A 19,819-nucleotide genomic window follows, 5' to 3' on the forward strand; every position below is an offset into this window, starting at 1 on the left:
TAATATTAGAGGCAGTATGTTAGAGAGGTTGCGCATGGCTGCTTGAAGCTGACAATGACAGCAGGACATGAGGATTTGTCATCAAGGCCTACAATGCAGAGCATAGGTGCCAGAAGAAATGGAAGTTAAAGTCACTGACAGATAAGTTCCTGTGCAAGTTTTTCATAGATGTGTTCGAAGATGATCAGAAGATGTCACTTGTAACATTTTCAAGGAAAATCACTCTTGATAACCCATAAGTATAGGGGATCACAACAGTTTTTGAGGGTAGAGTGTTCAACCAAATTTGTAGATTCGACACAAGGGAGCCAAAGAATATTTGCAAGTATTAGCAGCTGAGTTGTCAATTCAACCACACCTGGAGATTAATTATCTATAGCAAAGTATTCAGCAGCAAAGTAGTATGATAGTTTTGATAATAGTGATAGAAGTGACAGTAGCAATAACAGTGATATCAATGGTTTTGTAGCAAGTGTAACAGTAACAACAGTAGTAGTAACTTAGCAAGAGCAATATAAGAGAAATTCGGAGGCATTGGATCGGTGAATTCGTTGCATGATATTCATCATATAACATTCATAACCTAGGGCGATACAAAATTAGCTCCAGTTCATAAATATAATGTAAGCATGTATTCTGTAAATAGCCAGACGTGATTATGGAAAGAAGTTGTATGACATCTTTTGTCCTACCCTCCCATGGCAGCGGGGTCCATAAGGAAACTAAGGGATATTAATGAAGGAAATATGCCCTACAGGCAATAATAAAGTTGTTATTTATATTTCCTTATATGATGATAAATGTTTATTATTCATGCTAGAATTGTATTAACCGGAAACTCAGTACATGTGTGAATACATAGACAAACAGAATGTCCCTAGTATGCCTCTACTTGACTAGCTCGTTAATCAAAGATGGTTAAGTTTCCTAACCATAGACATGTGTTGTCATTTGATGAACGGGATCACATCATTAGAGAATGATGTGATGGACAAGACCCATCTGTTAGCTTAGCATAATGATCGTTTAGTTTTATTGCTATTGCTTTCTTCATGACTTATACATGTTCCTATGACTATAAGATTATGCAACTCCCGAATACCAGAGGAACACCTTGTGTGCTATCAAACATCACAACATAACTGGGTGATTATAAAGATGCTCTACAGGAGTCTTCGATGGTGTTTGTTGAGTTGGCATAGATCGAGATTAGGATTTGTCACTCCGTGTATCGGAGAGGTATCTCTGGGCCCTCTCGATAATGCACATCACTATGAGCCTTGCAAGCAATGTAACTAATGAGTTAGTTGTGGGATGATGCATTACGGAACGTGTAAAGATACTTGCCAGTGACGAGATTGAACTAGGTATGATGATACCGACGATCGAATCTCGGGCAAGTAACATACCGATGACAAAGGGAATAACGTATGTTGTTATGCGGTTTGACCGATAAAGATCGTCGTATAATATGTAGGAGCCAATATGAGCATCCGGGTTCCGCTATTGGTTATTGACCGGAGATGTGTCTCGGTCATGTCTACATAGTTCTCGAATCCGTAGGGTCCGCACGTTTAACGTTTGATGACGATTTGTATTATGAGTTATGTGATTTGATGACCGAAGTTTGTTCGGAGTCCCGGATGAGATCATGGACATGACGAGGAGTCTTGAAATGGTCGAGAGGTAAATATCGATATATTGGAAGGTTATATTCGTACACCGGAATGGTTCCGAAGTGTTTCGGGTATTTTCCGGAGTACCGGAAGGTTACCGGAACCCCCCGGGAAAGTAGTGGGCATTCATGGGCTTTAGGGGAAAGGAGAGAAGGGCCTCAAGGGGTGCCCCCCCATGGATGGTCCTAATTGGACTAGGAGGGGCGGCTCCCCCCTCTTTCCTTCTCCCCTCTTCCTCCTTCCCTCCTTCTCCTTGTTGGAATAGGAAAGGGGTGGGGGCGAATCCTTTGGTGCCCCCCTGGGCCGGCCTCCTCTTCCCCCTCCTTTATATACGTGGGAGGGGGCACCCCAAAGGCACACCAAGTCTTTTCTTAGCCGTGTGTGGTGCTGTTGGGGAACGTAGTAATTTCAAAAAAATTCCTACGCACACGCAAGATCATGGTGATGCATAGCAACGAGAGGGGAGAGTGTGTCCACGTACCCTCGTAGACCGAAAGCGGAAGTGTTAGCACAACGCGGTTGATGTAGTCGTACGTCTTCACGATCCGACCGATCAAGTACCGAACGCACGGCACCTCCGAGTTCAGCACACGTTCAACCCGATGACGTCCCTCGAACTCCGATCCAGCCGAGTGTTGAGGGAGAGTTTCGCCAGCACGGCGGCGTGGTGACGATGATGATGTTCTACCAACGCAGGGCTTCGCCTAAGCACCACTATAGTATTATCAAGGTGGACTATGGTGGAGGGGGCACCGCACACGGCTAAAAGATCAAATCAATTGTTGTGTCTTTGGGGTGCCTCCCTGCCCCCGTATATAAAGGAGCAAGGGGGAGGTGCGGCCGGCCAGGAGGTGGCGCGCTAGGAGGAGTCCTACTCCCACCGGGAGTAGGACTCCCTCCCTTCCTTGTTGGATTAGGAGAAGGGGGAAAGAGGAGGGGGAGAGGAAGGAAAGGGGGGGCACCGCCCCCCTCTCCTTGTCCTATGGCCCATTAAGGGGGAGGGGCGCGCGGCCCTGCCCTAGCCGCCTCTCCTCTTCTCCACTAAGGCCCACTATGGCCCATTAAGCCCCCGGGGGGTTCCGGTAACCCCTCGATACTCCGGTAAAATCCCGATTTTACCCGGAACATTTAAGATATCCAAATATAGGCTTTCAATATATCAATCTTCATGTCTCGACCATTTTGAGACTCCTCGTCATGCCCGTGATCACATCCGGGACTCCGAACAACCTTCGGTACATCAAAACTCATAAACTCATAATATAACCGTCATCGAAACTTTAAGCGTGCGGACCCTACGGGTTTGAGAACTATGTAGACATGACCGAAACACGCCTCCGGTCAATAACCAATAGCGGAACCTGGATGCTCATATTGGCTCCCACATATTCTACGTAGATCTTTATCGGTCAAACTGCATAACAACATATGTTATTCCCTTTGTCATCGGTATGTTACTTGCCCGAGATTCGATCGTCGGTATCTCAATACCTAGTTCAATATCGTTATCGGTAAGTCTCTTTACTCGTTCCGTAATACATCATTCCGCAACTAACTCATTAGTTGCAATGCTTGCAAGGCTTATGTGATGTGCATTACCGAGAGGGTCCAGAGATACCTCTTCGACAATCGGAGTGACAAATTCTAATCTCGAAATACGCCAACCCAACAAGTACCTTCGGAGACACCTGTAGAGCACCTTTATAATCACCCAGTTACGTAGTGATGTTTGGTAGCACACAAAGTGTTCCTCCGGTAAACGGGAGTTGCATAATCTCATAGTCATAGGAACATGTATAAGTCATGAAGAAAGCAATAGCAACATACTAAACGATCGTGTGCTAAGCTAACGGAATGGGTCAAGTCAATCACATCATTCTCCTAATGATGTGATCCCGTTAATCAAATGACAACTCATGTCTATGGCTAGGAAACATAACCATCTTTGATCAACGAGCTAGTCAAGTAGAGGCATACTAGTGGCACTCTGTTTGTCTATGCATTCACACAAGTATTATGTTTCTGGTTAATACAATTCTAGCATGAATAATAAACATTTATCATGATATAAGGAAATAAATAATAACTTTATTATTGCCTCTAGGGCATATTTCCTTCAGGTGCCCCCCTCCACAGTTACACACCTCGATCATATCGTCATAGTGCTTAGGCAAAGCCCTGCGCCAGTAACTTCATCATCACCGTCAACACGCCGTCGTGCTGACGGAACTCTCCCTCGTCGTCAACTGGATCAAGAGCTCGAGGGATGTCATCGTGTTGAACGCGTGCTGAACACGGAGGTGTCGTATGCTACCTCTTGAGCATGCGTTTGTTTTCCCTTGAAGAGGAAAGGGTGATGTAACAAAGTAGCGTAAATATTTCCTTCGGTTTTTTAGAACCAAGGTATCAATCCAGTAGGAGACTACACGCAAGTCGCCTAGTACCTGCACAAACAATCAAGAACCTTGCAACCAACGCGATAAAGGGGTCGTCAATCCCTTCACGGCCACTTGTAAAAGTGAGATCTGATAAAGATAATAAGATAAATATTTTTGGTATTTTTGTTGTATAGATTGGAAAGTAAAGATTGCAAAGTAAACGACGACAGAGATAGCTAGTTGACGGGAGACTAATATGATGTAAAATAGACCCGGGGGCCATAGGTTAACTAGTGGCTTCTCTCAAGATAGAAAATATTACGGTGGGTGAACAAATTACTGTCGAGCAATTGATAGAAAAGTGCATAATTATGAGAATATCTAGGCATGATCATAAACATAGGCATCACGTCCGTGACAAGTAGACCGAAACAATTCTGCATCTACTACTATTACTCCATACATCGACCGCTATCCAGCATGCATCTAGAGTATTAAGTTCATAAGAACAGAGTAACGCATTAGGTAAGATGACATGATGTAGAGGGATAAACTCAAGCAATATGATATAAACCCCATCTTTTTACATTCCATAGCAACAATACAATACGTGCATTGCTGCCCCTGCTCTCACTGGGAAAGGACACCGCAAGATTGAACCCAAAACTAAGCACTTCTCCCATTGCAAGAAAGATCAATCTAGTAGGCCAAACCAAACTGATAATTCGAAGAGACTTGCAAAGATATTAAATCATGCATATAAGAATTCAGAGAAGAATTAAATATTGTTTATAGATAATCTTAATCATAAATCCATAATTCATCGGATCTCGACAAACACACCGTAAAAAGAATTACATCGAATAGATCTCCAAGAAGATCGAGGAGAACTTTGTATTGAGAACCAAAGAGAGAGAGAAGAAGTCATCTAGCTAATAATTATGGACCTGAAGGTCTGTGATAAACTACTCACACATCATCGGAGAGGCTATGGTGTTGATGTATAAGCCCTCCGTGATCGAATACCCCTCCGGCGGAGCGCCGGAAAAGGCCCCAAGATGGGATCTCACGGGTACAGAAGGTTGCGGCGGTGGAAAAGGTGTTTCATGGCTCTTCCCGATGGTTTCAGGGTATAAGAGTATATAAAGGTGAAAGAAGTAGGTCGGTGGAGCTGCGTGGGGCCCACGAGGGTGGGGGCGCGCCCTCCTGCCTTGTGGCTTCCTCGCTGCTTCCTTGATGTCCACTCCAAGTCTCCTGGATTGCATTTGTTTCAAAAAAGATCCGCGCGAAGGTTCGTTCCGTTTGGATTTCATTTGATATTTTCTTTTCTGCGAAGCACTGAAATAGGCAAGAAAACAGTAATTTGCAGTGGGCCTTCGGTTAATAGGTTAGTTCCAAAAATAATATAAAAGTGCATAGTAAAGCCCATTAAACATCCAAAAAAGATAATATAATAGCATGGAACAATCAAAAATTATAGATACGTTGGAGACGTATCACCGTACGTTCGGTGCTAGGATCGGTTGGATCGTGAAAACATTCGACTACATTAACCGCGCTACTAAACGCTTCCGTTTTCGGTCTACGAGGGCACGTAGACACACTATCCCCTCTCATTGCTATGCATCTCCTAGATAGATCTTGCGTGATCGTAGGAATTTTTTTGAAATGCTGTGTTCCCCAACAGTGGCATCCGAGCCAGGTCTATGCGTAGATGTTATATGCACGAGTAGAACATAAAGTGTTGTGGGCGATAATAGTCATACTGCTTACCACCAACGTCTTACTTTGATTTGGCGGTATTGTTGGATGAAGCGGTCGGGACCGACATTACATTACCGCGTTCATGAGACTGGTTCTACCGACGTGCTTCGCATATATGTGGCTGGCGGTTGTGTGTTTCTCCAAGATTAGTTGAATCGAGTTTGACTACGGCCGGTCCTTGTTGAAGGTTAAAACAACAAGTTCTAGGACTACATAGTTCACCTTTGCAAGTTTTAGGACTAAAAACCATCTCATTTTGGACAAAGTTCTAGGACTGGTATTTTTTTTCCTCGGGACTAAATTTGCATATTGTGTGCAAGTTCTAGGACTACATAGTTCACTTTTGCAAGTTTTATAACTAAAAACCATCTCATCTCGGACAAAGGTCTAGACTTTTGGTGCTTTTACCTCCAAGAAAGAACAAGAAGGGGAGCAAGTTGGGGACAAGACAACAGTGCAGGGTATGGCAGTAGAAAGAAAGGACGCGACGAGAGGGGTGAAGAAGAGCAAATCGTATCTGCGGCAGACGCCGGAGCCCCACACGTCGCCGTGTCTGTCGGTCGGGGGCTGGAGCATGCAGGTGCATGAAGCTGAGCGGGAGCAGTTGGTCAAAACCGCCGCAGCCTGTGCGCGAGCGACAACAGTGGGGCGCGGCGCGGCCACACGACGGCCTCTCCCTCGCCTTGTCTCCTTCCTCCGTAGCTCCGGCCGATCCACACGATCTTCTCCAACGCGCACCGCACTGTGCAGCGTACACGAGCCGGACGCCGATTGTCAAAGCTTCATAGTACCACTACTCCACTGATTAGTAACAAGGACAGCTCGCCTTGTTATAAGATAGAGATGGGCAACGAAGGCTGCTGGTAGAATAGAATTACACGAGCTTTTCATCAACCCTAGAACCACTTTCATCAACCCAAGCCGAGCTAGTATTAGCAAGTACTGCCTCTTTGGGGATTGGCCACTGTTAGGAACTTGGGATTGGATGCTTTTATTTTATACAAACTTCTGTTCCTTCCCAACAAGCTAGCTCCTCACCTCACATTTCTCACAGCCGCTTCTTTTTCCACTTTTCACTTACTACTCCTACTAAATAAGGTGAAAGAAGCCTCTTGTCCAAAGCGAAAAGGCCTCCAAGACAAACATGTTTTCACCGGCCGGTCCTGATAAGTGGCCAAGCTTACATGAACCCCACGGTGCTGACCGAATTATGGGGGCCAATCATCACGCTGGGGGCATCCATCCGGATTATTATGGAAACTGGAAAAGGAAGGCTAGTGTGTTACTAGGCTCACTAGTTCATGAAATTTTGGCTCCTAGGTGTGGCCGCTGTGTAGGAGACATGGGCATTGATGGGCTACACGCTTTGCACTGCTTGACAACAGGATTAGGGCATCATCTTTCGGTTGGCGCCCGGAGAGAACCAATCATGGATGCTTCACACGCTGTCTGGTGGGTTCAAGGCCGGGCGGTCTCGGGCGCTCTGGAATGCTGTGGTGGTATGGTATATATCATTCCCGCATCATATAGTGGTATACAATTTAATACCATCTCCCTGGTAGAAGTATCTATATACTCCCTTCATCTCATAATGTAAGACGCTTTTCGGCAAGATAAAAAACGTTTTACATTATGGGACGGAGGAGTATGAAGTTACAAGTGGAACCACGTCTTTCTTTCCCCTGTCGCAGGGTGACAGGGGCAAAGCCTTTCTTTTCTCGATCTCCGCCGTTGAGCATGTGGATCCGTCTTTCCTCTGCATGTTGCTCCGGTGACCGATGCCGGTGAGGGGAATCCTGGTGCCTTGGCTCCGGCTAGCAGATAGGTTAGGGTTTTAGTCCTCGCAGGGGCGGCACTCCAACAGATGATGGCACTTCTTCTTCGAGCCAGTCTTTCGGTATTCAATCTTCCTCAAGTTCATCCTTTAGGCCTGATGAGAGCTCCGGCGTAGATTCCAGCCAGCCCCTTGGGGTGGTAAGGTCAGGGTTTCTCGTCGTGCGTATGTGACGACGGTATTTAATGTCTAGTTCTTCCGATCAATTCAAGTTTTCAACGACGACAACTGTGGCTCTGGGGCGCTGGTCCTTAAGGACGCGTGCACGAAGACTTCCCGGCTGTCATTGACAAGGACAACCCTACTTTTGACGGTGATAGTGGTCATTGGATGGTCTAGAGACTCTGATGTCATTTTTACTATATTTAAGATGTTTTGCACTTTTGGTGAAGTTTTATAATAGATCAGAGTTTTCATAGCAAAAAAATGAACTTACAAATTTTAGATAAGATATGTTTTTACATGAAAATCAAGACACAAATGTTGTGTCAAGATAACTGGTGTGTCATCGTCTTCTCCGACCATCCCTCTACCCCCCCCCCCTAACACCACAATTGTTGGGTCACTGGCGTCTCTGGTCATCCCTCTACCACAACCACTCATCATTTCCGACGCCAACGAGCTCGCACTGCACCCGAACCTGTGAACCCCTACCTCTCCTCCCTCGGTGACGTCCCGGCCAACCGAGGTGTCCCTGTCTCTGGCAAGATCCTGCAGAGCCCTCGGCGGGGGCGTCCATGTCTCCAACACGAGTGCAGTTCGATCATCGGTTCAAATTTTAATTCATGAATATTTAATAAAAGTAGTGACCATCTACGAAATGAACATTTTCTAGAATTCACAAACATTATTTTTGAATTCATGAACATTTCTAAAGTTTGTGAACATTTTAAATCTTTGAAAATTTTCAAATTCATGGACATTTTCAAATCCATGTTTAAAAAATCATGAATATTTTTAACACTATTTAAAAAATTCACAACAAAATTAAATACATACCATTATTTTTTATAATGAAGTTCTTCAAATAAAAAAATGATACCCTGTTTTTTTCCGAGCCAGCAATGAAGCGAGCGAAAAAGTTCATGAGCCGGTCCATATGAGTGTTATAGTAGCAATTCCACTGTTTCAACATGAAATAAAAATCCAAAAGCTCACACGATCACCGCCGGATGACATCAAGGCCCAAACATGTAATGATAGTAGAACCACGTACACTAAGTACCTAACAATTCAAAAAAACATCTGGTGGAACATGATTAAACCCAACTCAACTATAACAATCGTTAGAGAGAAAAAAGGTCAATCCCATAAATGATCGAGCTATAAAAGGCGCGGCGAAGCAACGAATCAAGTCAGGAAGGACGCTGGAAGGAGGTAGTAACCTGCACCGTTGATCCGCCGGCCATAACATACATCGAGTCGAGACCCGTCCATCTCTCTCACTGCTGGTGATTTAACAGGCCGCGCATCATGATGTTGGATGGATCATGTCTCTGTTACTTGACCTCTACCCAAAGAATGCCGAGAGTGGCGTTTTAGCACATGAAAGCATATGCTTCTGGATTTTAAAATGTGTTTTAAATATATTTTGAAATGCCACAATTTTTTTGACAAAATGGTTCTCGCGTACATCTCGACATTCTACGTGCATATAAACTCGTTTCGTTGAAAACCGACAACTTTTGTGTAACGTGCAAAAAAGACAAAATTTAGTGTTATAAAAGGCTTTTCATGAGACTTTTTTGTCTGTTTTACACAAGGCGTATAAAATGTCGGGGTTTTATGAAAAATTTGGCGTGCGTACATACAATGTTGAGATGTGCGCGTTAAATTTGTGTTTGGAATTATTTAACAGTTTGAAATATATTTTTCAATGGCAGGAGTATATGCTCCCATGTGCCAAAGTGAATTTCCGAAGAATGCTCTTTTTTTCCCGGAAATTGCTTTTGGAGGTCGAGCTTCATGGAGGCCTTCAAATGTAAAATTCAAAATTCATGCAAATTCATATTTTTACATTTCAAAAAAATCTGAAACGAAATATAGAGATAGATGAAGGCATAATGCACAAGTGTGTAAATTTTCAGGACGAAATACGTTGAAATAAGGGTTGTGTAAAAATAACAAATCTGGAACTTTTTAACCCATGATACTCTTCATCCTCTCAGACCATGAATTTGTCTTTTTTGTACAGATCTCATTTCAGCGTATTTCATCCTGAAATTTTACACACACACGCCTCACATAATTGTTTACTTGTACAAAAAAATTCAGATTTTTTTGATGCAGAAATTTTCGAATTTTGAATGAATTCGGACTCCATGGAGGCCGAGATCCAAAACGCCATTCTCCCTTTTTCCCTTGTAAAAAAACGCTGGGACTGTGTCTGGCTAGCGGCCTGGGGTCGGGGTCCGTGTTGTTGGAAATATGAGCAATTTATTGAAAGATTTAAATGAAAAAACAGTAAATAGAACATGACACAATAACAAAGGCAAGACTAGTCATGCAAATGAGTGGAGAGTAGGTAACTAGCATCTGAAGATGTGATCTAGAACATAATATATCTAGAAAAAAAACTAGACCAAGAAACTCTAGCATGATCTCGAACAGAAAAGACACGAACATGTACTGAGCAGTGGTTGTAGCATTGACATTGATGTTGTTGCCCATGTTGTTGAAGAGATTGTCAACGTCGGGGAAGAAGTTGTCGTTGGGGAAGTGGTCGTTTGCTACCGTGACGTCCGTGATGAAGAGGTTGTCACCATCCAGGAGTCCCCGTGTCCGTCGAGATATGGGCTGGATATGGGGGTTGTCGGTCAGTCCGGACGTTTGGGTCGGTTGTGGGAAGCCTGGTTGGGTGGCGTTTTTGCGTCCGGCCGCTAGCCAGACGGCTTGTCCGAGCAATTGGGGCAGATTTGAAGGCTCCGGGTCCACTTGCAATCTCTTCAGTAGTTTTAGTGGTATTTGATATTGCAAAAGATTGATACCATGGAGATCTCCAAGGGATTTTATTGCATTTCTTAGTCGTGAGAGTTACCATGTAATTTCTTAGATCTTAGATCTTACATTTTGTTACAGAGTGAGTACATGCTAACTATAGTCACAGAATTACACATAAACAGGATGCATCAGGCTGAACAATAACATAGGCAATTTAGATACTTGACATGTTTAGTTTTTAGATAAACAAAACCTACACATGATCTGGTTTGAGCGAAACATGAAATAGTAGCTGAATTCAAATGGGCATTACGACAACATAGATAAGCATCAGTTCAAAATGTGCATAAGGATATTTTAGACCAGTTTACAATCCAGATCTTTTGTTGCCAGGTCGAACACCAAGAGAGCAAGCAAGGAAAACATGCTACACAACCAACATTCCTGAGAAAATCCAAGTAATACAGGTGGAGTGCAACACTTCAAAACCTCCAACACCTAAATGGCACAAGTGGCAGGAAGTGGTTGCCAAGGTTTTGCTAATCACACTTCAAAGCCTTCAGACCAAAACGGCCTCTCAGATGGCAGTTTGTTGCCAAGGTTTGCTTCTGTGCTTAATTCTTGCCCCGGCCGCCGCGCTTCGGTGGCACAACAGTCCACCCATCAGCATCAGGGGCAGGCTTGGAAGGCTTTGGCTCATCCACCAACATATCATCTGCCCTGGCTGGTTCATCGCCGTCGTCATCGTCCGAGCTATCATCCGAGCTATCATCGCCTTCATCAGTTACCATCTGTTCATGAGAAGAAAATCAATTAGCTGAAGGCTGCCCTCGAAATTTGAAGTATACCGAAACAAATTAGAAGTTGTTCAACAAGGAGAATATGAAGAGACGAATATTAATAAGAAATACAAAATCAAGTTGTGGTTTTTTCTGCTGACTATTATCTCACCAAATATTCAGCATTTTGTCTTAAGTTGGCGTGTAACATTATTTCCAGCTATTCACACATTTATCTGATATGTATATGGAACAAACAGGACCACAATGAGGGGATAAATACACAAAACTGAGTCGAAGCAACCAGTAAACCCAATAGGTTAGCTTGAGCAATGCCGATACTGTCAGCAGTTCAGGAATCTCCACGAAATCAGTGGTGATGAAAGGATGACTTCAGGCAACAAGTGTATATAAATGGTTCCCAAAATATAAATATATCTCGAAATAGCACTGATTCCCAATTCTAAGTAGAAGACAACATTAAGATCCCCATGGTAAAGCAAAAAATCACTGAATCTAGCATTCTCCAATTATTCCCCAATGAAGCAAAATACAATAATGTCAAGAACGCCACGTAGTAATGAAGTACCAAGTCAATTTATCAATAGGAATTTGGAAGTGAACTTTGACAGAACATTGTTGAATCAAGTTGCAGCATTAGCGAGCTCAAATGTGAGAAGCAAGGCGGCAGAAATTACATAGCAAGAAAAAAGAGCACTTACCATTCTACTTTGGGAAACAGCATTTCCTTGAGCACGTGTGTTCCTTAGCTTCTCAATCGACGAATAGTTGTTTTGCAGGCATTCTTCATGCATAATCAATACCTGTTCAGCAACCTGTTTACCACAAAGAGCGTTGAATTAATAAACACACATGGTGCCATGTACAAGCAAAGCAAATACAGCCTTTACGTAAACCGAAAGAAGCAGTACATTCCGACTTAATTATGGTTAAGAAGTTCCAGATTTTCTGCTACATAACTAAATAAGCTTGGCGATGGGGAGGGTTGGTCCATCACCGCGCTTAACAGTCCTGTAAAATAGCAAACGAAGGGCAACAGTAGCAACCCTCAAGTACAATAGGTGAATTGGGCCAGGCAACTAAAGGTCCTTTGATCCAAGCAGGTCAACCCCTTTCACCCACAACATGTGCTGCCTCAGATATTCATTACTTCTCTACATTCGCATAGAGGATAGTCTCAAAGATTCTTAAAATCCGAGTCCTCACCACCATCCTCCTGATGTCTGCCATTGGAGTTCCACAGCCATTTCTGCAGCCAGTGGCCTTCAGTTCACATTTGCTACTCCGTTGCTGCTTTAATCCCCCCCCCCCCCCGGCTAGAGCAATGACCTTGTCTCCATTCTCTCAAAAGGTCACCAAGGTATATTGTAAACTGTCGGAAAAGCTTGCCGGATGTGGTGTATCAGTTATCTCTTCCCAGTTGTGCCGCTTGCCTCTAGATCTTGATTTGAACAAGTGCGATAATATAACTATTTCTTGATACACACGTACACTGAACAGAAAGAGAGAAGAGAAATTGGAGTAGGAGCTACCAAGAGTTGATTCAGTAAACAGCAGCCATGTCTATTATATTTTGTTTGCGTTTTTTATTTTCTTGCATTTGTAGTGTGAATTGGAAGGTTTTACCATCTTGATTCACTTCAAATGGCCTCTCTACTGTTTCAAGCTAACAGCAGTGTGGCTGTGTGGGCCACAACCGCGGCTCACTGGTATCACAAGAGGGACGCCACGTAGGCCAACTCACTGTCCTAAACTTCCCCCATGGTTACCAAGGGCCGGGTGCTGTCAGTCCAAATTTACTCCATTAGTACCAAATCAAGTCCCAGCCTACTTTTGAAGTAAGAAATTGTAAGAGACCTATGGCTGGTGCTAAACATGAAGGAAACAACAAATAATTACCTCCCCAACACTTCCATCCTCAAAGTCAGCGTTGAAGGATTCGGATATGCTGTCAAACATCATCTCCTCCAAGTCATCATAATAATATGGACCTGGAAAATAAACCTAAAGAATATTACATGCCTGCCCAGACATGAAAAATGAGCGACGAGGATAAAATCAAACATAGTAGAAACAAGTCAGCCATGCCAAAATCACATTTTGGAACAATTGTATACCAGTCGATGAAAAAAAATAGAGTACGCCGTAACTTCCTAAAATGAACAGTGGGTGCAAGAGATGTTGGGATTTTTAGTAACTGGAATCCACTGTTAATCTCAACTAAACATAAGCGTACGAATAAATAGAATGCTCTGCATGGATATGTAACTGAGAACTGTATAATTAACTGGTGAACACAGAGTACAGAGGCTCAAAGCTGAAATGCGCATCATTACAAAAGGTCACGCTTTGGACAATTCCCCTCTTGGTTAAACCAAGCTCCAATATATCAAACCCAAAGAAAATGGTTTCACCGATCATAGTATGGACATGTCAGGTTCTGAAAGCCGGTGAAAGCTCTGAACCGAAGCTGTCACAGAGCCCAGGAACGCAAATCCTCTCATCGAGAAAAAAAATGGACTTGTACCTCGACGGCGATGGCGACGGCGACCTAGGCGTGGCTCTAATAAATCCTCTCTGGGAGATTGGAGCAATTCGAGGACCTAAGACGCAATCAAAGGAGGGTGCTGGAGGGGACGGGTGAGCGGGCACCTTTGGAGTTGGTGAAGAAGGAGAGGACGTCGGCGGCGAGCCGGTCGGCCTTGGCGCGGGAGTCGCGGCCGCCCCACCCGTTCTCCACCGCCATCTGCAGCGCCGTCCACCGCCCGAACACAAGCCCGATGCCCTCCTGGAGCGCCGCGGCCGCCTGCGGCGAGAGCCCCCCGCCGCCGCTGGTTGACGCCGACATGCTGCGGAAGTTCTACGAAGACGGCTAGGGGTGCTCGCGTTGGACGGGAGCGAGATGCGGAGGACGACGAGGGAAGGATCCTCCTCCGGCGTCCCTTCCTGGTGCGTTTCCCGGCGGCGCGGAGGCGTTGGAGCTCGGGTGCCACGGCTGGTGGAGGCGAGAGACTGGAAACCTGGTAGGGGGGCGAGATTAGGGTTTGGTCGGAGTTATAGGCCGGGATTGTTCTTGGGCTGGGCCTCACTAAGCGAAAATTAGCAGATGGGCACTTTCCAGAAAACATTTTTCTGCAACACAAAACAAGATGATTTATTTTCACCTCAAAAAAAACAAGATGATTTTTGGGTACACACACAGAAATGTGTATATTTTTTATCTGCAAAATTTCATATCATTCTACTTTCACATGTATGTATTTTCAAATGGGCTTCTCTTTTTGTTATTGGGCCAGAAATTTGTTATTTTTTTTACAGCTTACAAATTACATTTTGTCAACATGAAATTTTATGGATTCATAGTGAATAAGTACAATTTTCTGCTGAATTATTTTTGAATTTTTTAAATATGTTTATTGATTTTTTTTCAAAAAAAGGGCACAAAGGTGCCCGAGCACTACAACTTCGCACTCCTCACTAGGGGCCTAATTGGGTTGTAGGATTTGAATACTAAGGATTTTTTTTCCTATGAAAGCCATTTGGATCGTAGGAATTTATTCAAAGGAGTTTTGTAGGATTGAAATTCTCCGACCTCCTTTGGCTTGTACGAATTCTACAGGATGAGGTTTTCAAAGGAAAAATTCCTTTGGAGCATTTTGGTTTGTAGGAATGAATTCTTATTCCTATGTAGTATAGGAACCACCCATTCACATTTAAAAGGGAAAAAATATTAGCCTGGACTAAATGGAAAAAAAATATTATTCTCTGCATCAAATGGATTCTCTTTTTATATAAAAATTATGTTACATGTCATCTCATTTCATATAATTTTTCTGTTTCTATGATGTCCCTATCCTATGAACCAAATGAGGCCTTACTAATTTTATCTACGTTGGTCATTTCGTTCGTAAGATTGTTCCATTAAATATTTCTTTCTTAAGGGATCCTTTGTACTATGTTCCATAACATCAACTCAAACCTCGAGAAAGAATCCTTTGTTTTTCCCGTAATGCAATAAAACAAACAAAAATCCTATAGGGTTTAAGTGGGCATGACATTGTGGACGTATGTTTTTCTAGTTCCTGCATTTTTAAAATCCCACAAATCAAACCAAATAATCCCCAAGGGACTATTTTCTTTAAATCTTTTTCCTGGAAATTTTCAAGAATTGGAATCCTTAGAAATTTTTCCCTACACCGGTCGTTTGATTTATATAATTGAATCCTATAGGACTTTCTTGAGTGATAAGCAAGGTAAAAAATAAGAGCAAAACCACAACTAGAAATATTATTAAGATATTGATCACTGGTCCGATGCCTAAAGAATCTAGAGAAACAAAGAAAGCATGATTTTCTTGTACTATGATCTCCTTTGGTGCGGGGGATACTAAAAACACACGAATAGAAAAAACACATGAAAAAGATATAAATGCATGCGCAAAACAGATGGTTGCTAAACATAGGAATTATATCCACTTTGTTGTTTGGTTTACAATAATTTGAAAAACACAAGAATTATAATAAACATGGTAAAACAAAGTCAAAACCACATGTACATTTATAATGTTATCATGCCACCATGGATCTTAGAATAGTTATTCGTGCGTATAAAAATGAAAAAGTAGTCCAAATGCATGTTAGAAACTCCTATTTTTTTCATCTGAAATTGAGTTCAAATTAAAATCTCCTTCATTTCTTTTAATCAAATTTGTTAATAGTGCCATCGTTGGAAAAAAAATCCTATTCCCACTTCTTTCATTCACTTTTCATTTGAAAGAAAAGAGCCCTTCAGTCCGGGCTCCTTTGGTTAGTAGAATTCTCAATATGTAGCAATAGGATAAAAATGCATGTGCAAAATAAAATCATGGAAAATAGGGTAATATTCAACTTGGGAGTCTGGTTCCCATGATTGCAAAGAACACAAAAATACTAATAATCGTGGTCAAATAAGGGTAAAATCATATAAAAATGTACAATTTAAATGTTATTATGCCACTAAGGATATTAGTTTGGTTCTTAGTGCATAGGAAGTTTAAAAAGAAGTCCGAGTGGGTGTTAGAATTCCCGTGTTATTCCTATGAAATAGGGATAAAAGGAATTTCTCCATTTTTCATTTGGCCCATTCCTTTTGACCAAAAGCATGATAGCCAACACTCGAGGCATCATTTTTCTAGAAACTATATAATTATATATTTGTATTTGTAGTACCATCATTGATTTTTTCCCTTCATATTCTTATATATTTTCTCCCACTTTTCCTTTGAACCAAATGAGTCCTCCATAGGAACTTGAACGTCGACTCAAACCTCTTAAAAAAGTTTTTTTTGAGAAGCAACCAAACAAATAAAAAATGCGGGACTCATATGGCCATAACATTGTAGTCCCATATTTTTACTATTAATATTTTTTAGGGACCTACACATCAAAAGATATTGATGTGGAATAGAACACAATTATTTCATAGGGTTTCTCATTTCCTATCGCGACTGCAACTATTCGGGCAATCATACCCTGTAACGCCCCAAGACCGGAGCTGCAGATGCCTTCCAGGGTTTCCGGGTTTCGTCGTGTGATTTGTTTGGTTCATTGCATTCATCATTGCATCCGGTGCATTGCATCATGTCATCATGCCATCATGTCATTTAATTTTCTTAACTCAACTAAACAAATGGCATGGATCTTTGATCCATTTAAATCGAGGGAATTCACATGGTGATTCTCTTTACAACTTATCCTCTCGATATTTAGAGAGCTATAGTAAATATTTCAATTATGTGGAATTACCATCACACACTTGCAAAAAATTTCCCCATGCCTTCGTCCCATTTTTTCTCTTCTCTATTAATGTCCATTCTTTTCCTATAAATTCTAGACTGTGCCAGGATCACCTCCTCCAAATTTCAGATCCTTTGAACTTGTTTTGGTTGGATTCAAAAATAGCTCAAGTTTGAATCTAATTCAAACTTGAATTATTTTTCTATCTCTAAAATATTGCCAAACCATGTTATTCTATTTAGGCAAAGTTTCGGCGCTCTAAGAATATTTTATTTCCTGAAATATTCTTTCCCTAACCCTCTCTTTATTTTTTTTCTTCTCTCTAGTTCTTTTTTTCTGTTAAAGCAAATTAGAGAGGAGTAGGAGAGAGTAAACCAGCCCAGGCCGGCCTCCCTGGGTCTCCCTAAGCCAAACTCTAGGTCGGCCCTTTAGGCTCAGCCAGCCCACCACCAAACCAACCTAAAGCAAAGGCCCAGCCGCACCCACCTAAACCCTAGCCCGACTCCCTTCTCCATCTCGTTTTTCCCCTCGCGCCGCCAGGAGAGACCCCGCGCTCGATCCCATCTTCCCCCTCGCTTAGCTCTGCTCGATCTCCCTGTCCTTTTCGTTTTTCCCCGCGCCGCCACTCACTCACATGCACGCATCGCTAGGGAGTGCAGACCCCCTCGCTCGTCCTCCTCCAGACCTCTCGCCCTCCCCTCCTGCCTGTGCTCTGTCTCCAGGCCACCAGGAGCTCGAGACGCCGCCGCCCCTCACCGGATCCTGCAGACCCCGCGCCGTCCTCTCCTCCGCTCCTTCTTCGTCCTCCCATGCGAGCTGCCGCAGAGCCGCATCTCCGCTGCGCCAACGCCACGGCGTCGCGGCCGAGTCCTCCCCGCGCCTTCACCCGAGGGGCCAACTCCAACGGCCCCGGCACCCGCATCATGCCGCCGTCAGGTCTCAAGTACCCCGCAGCAGCGTCCGACCCCGCGCTCGTCTCCTCGCCAGTAACCAGGCGCCACCAGCTACTCCGGCATGCCTCTGCTCCCTTCTCCTCGTTGTGGTTCCCGACCAGCGCCAGCCTCCTTCCTCCTGCCCGTGCCTTTCCTTTCGCCCCTGCCTTTGTCGTGCGAGAACGTGAGGAAGACGACCGGCGCCAAGTCCTGCTCGAGCACCTGCCTGCGTTGCTGCGTCGGTGCACCGCGTCGCCGCTCGTTGCCTGCCAAGAACGCCTCCACCGGAGACCGCCAAGACAGTCCAGGATTCGCCAAGTACCACGCCGTCGGTGTCCCTCCAAGTGTGATGTTGGAACATGCATGACTACGCGGATTCGCCAAGTACCACGACGCTCGAAGACCTCGGATTCACCAAGTTCCCACGACGACGAGTGTGACCCTTCGGATGCGCCAAGTTCGTCTACACGAAAATGCCAAGTACCACTCATGTCGGCAAGAACCGCAAGTCGGACCCCGAACGATCGACGTCCCGTGGACCGTGTACAACTACCGTCACCCCGAAGACGTTGGGATCATCAAGTACCTCTCCGAACGAACATGAACGACTACCGTCGCAAGAACGGGACCGGAAAGTCCGAAGACCCCAAGTACCACGACATCGATGACATGAACGTCTACGGAAACTTGTGCAACGATAAACATGTACCACTACCGCCGTCGCGAGAACGCCTACTTCCCTCTACGAACGAGAACCATCCCCTTTGCACGCTTCGAAGGTATAACCATCGAGACGACGCCCGTGAATGAACGCATGTGTGTTGTATGTTATGCTCGTGTTTGCATCGTGTCCGAGTTGTCTCTTGCTCGGTCCTCCTCGTTTGCCGCTAACCCGTGGGAACTCGGTAACCGGGAGCACCCCACCGTTCTTTGCATGACACGCTCCCGTCACACTTGTTCTTTTCCACCGGCATCTCAATCGAGTTCCGGAACCGGAACATTGTCATGGTACCGTTTCCGTTATCATCGCCGTGGCATCCTTTCTTTCCGCCATGATGACATATGCTCCATATAATGCTCTTATCAACATTTTCTTTAAAACTTGCATAAAACTTGCCCATGTCATCCGCACCATAATAACAACAATTAAAATGATTAAAAGTGTTGTTAGCTTAAATTACAAAATGCACATGAGGAGTTTCCGGACTTGTTGTTTTGTGGTTCCGGCCTCATTTAAACTTGCCTAGTTAGATAGTTTCATTATGTTTCACCTCTTGCCATGTTTAACAACATTTAATATTGTTAGGTACCTAAACGAGAGAGAACTAAATAATTATTGTGGTGTCCGTCAATATGCAACTCGTTGCATATTGAGCTCCACTTAACTTGTAGTGTTGTTTGTGCACTTTGCCATGCCATGCTTCATTAAACCGGACATGCATCATAATAGTTTGTGCATCATGCCATGCTTATGTGGTGGTTGTTTACCATGATTGTTTGCTTCTTTCCGATGTGGCTTCTTCGGGTTGGTTCCGATAATGTCGCGTTTGTGAGGACCCGTTCGTCTACGTCCATTTATCTTCTTCATGGACTTGTTCTTCTTCCTTGCAGGATTTCAGGCAAGATGACCATACCCTCGAAATCACTTCTATCTTCGCTTGCTTAGTTGCTCGCTCTTTTGCTATGCCTATGCTGCGATACCTACCACTTGCTTATCATGC

General features: G+C 43.8%; 1 protein-coding gene across 1 annotated transcript; it reads right to left on the reverse strand.

Moving 5' to 3' along the window:
- Window positions 1–10,885: 10,885 nt before the first annotated feature.
- Window positions 10,886–14,428, reverse strand: LOC123087346 (pre-rRNA-processing protein TSR2). The gene is made up of 4 exons (XM_044509339.1): window positions 14,045–14,428; window positions 13,292–13,383; window positions 12,094–12,207; window positions 10,886–11,383 (listed from the first exon to the last, which is right to left on the reverse strand). The coding sequence occupies exons 1-4, from the start codon at window positions 14,238–14,240 to the stop codon at window positions 11,207–11,209; spliced, it is 579 nt and encodes a 192-aa protein (XP_044365274.1). The 5' UTR covers window positions 14,241–14,428; the 3' UTR covers window positions 10,886–11,206.
- Window positions 14,429–19,819: the final 5,391 nt, after the last annotated feature.

The sequence above is a fragment of the Triticum aestivum genome, chromosome 4A, assembly GCF_018294505.1.
Source record: "Triticum aestivum cultivar Chinese Spring chromosome 4A, IWGSC CS RefSeq v2.1, whole genome shotgun sequence".
In the NCBI taxonomy this organism is placed as follows: Eukaryota; Viridiplantae; Streptophyta; class Magnoliopsida; order Poales; family Poaceae; genus Triticum; species Triticum aestivum.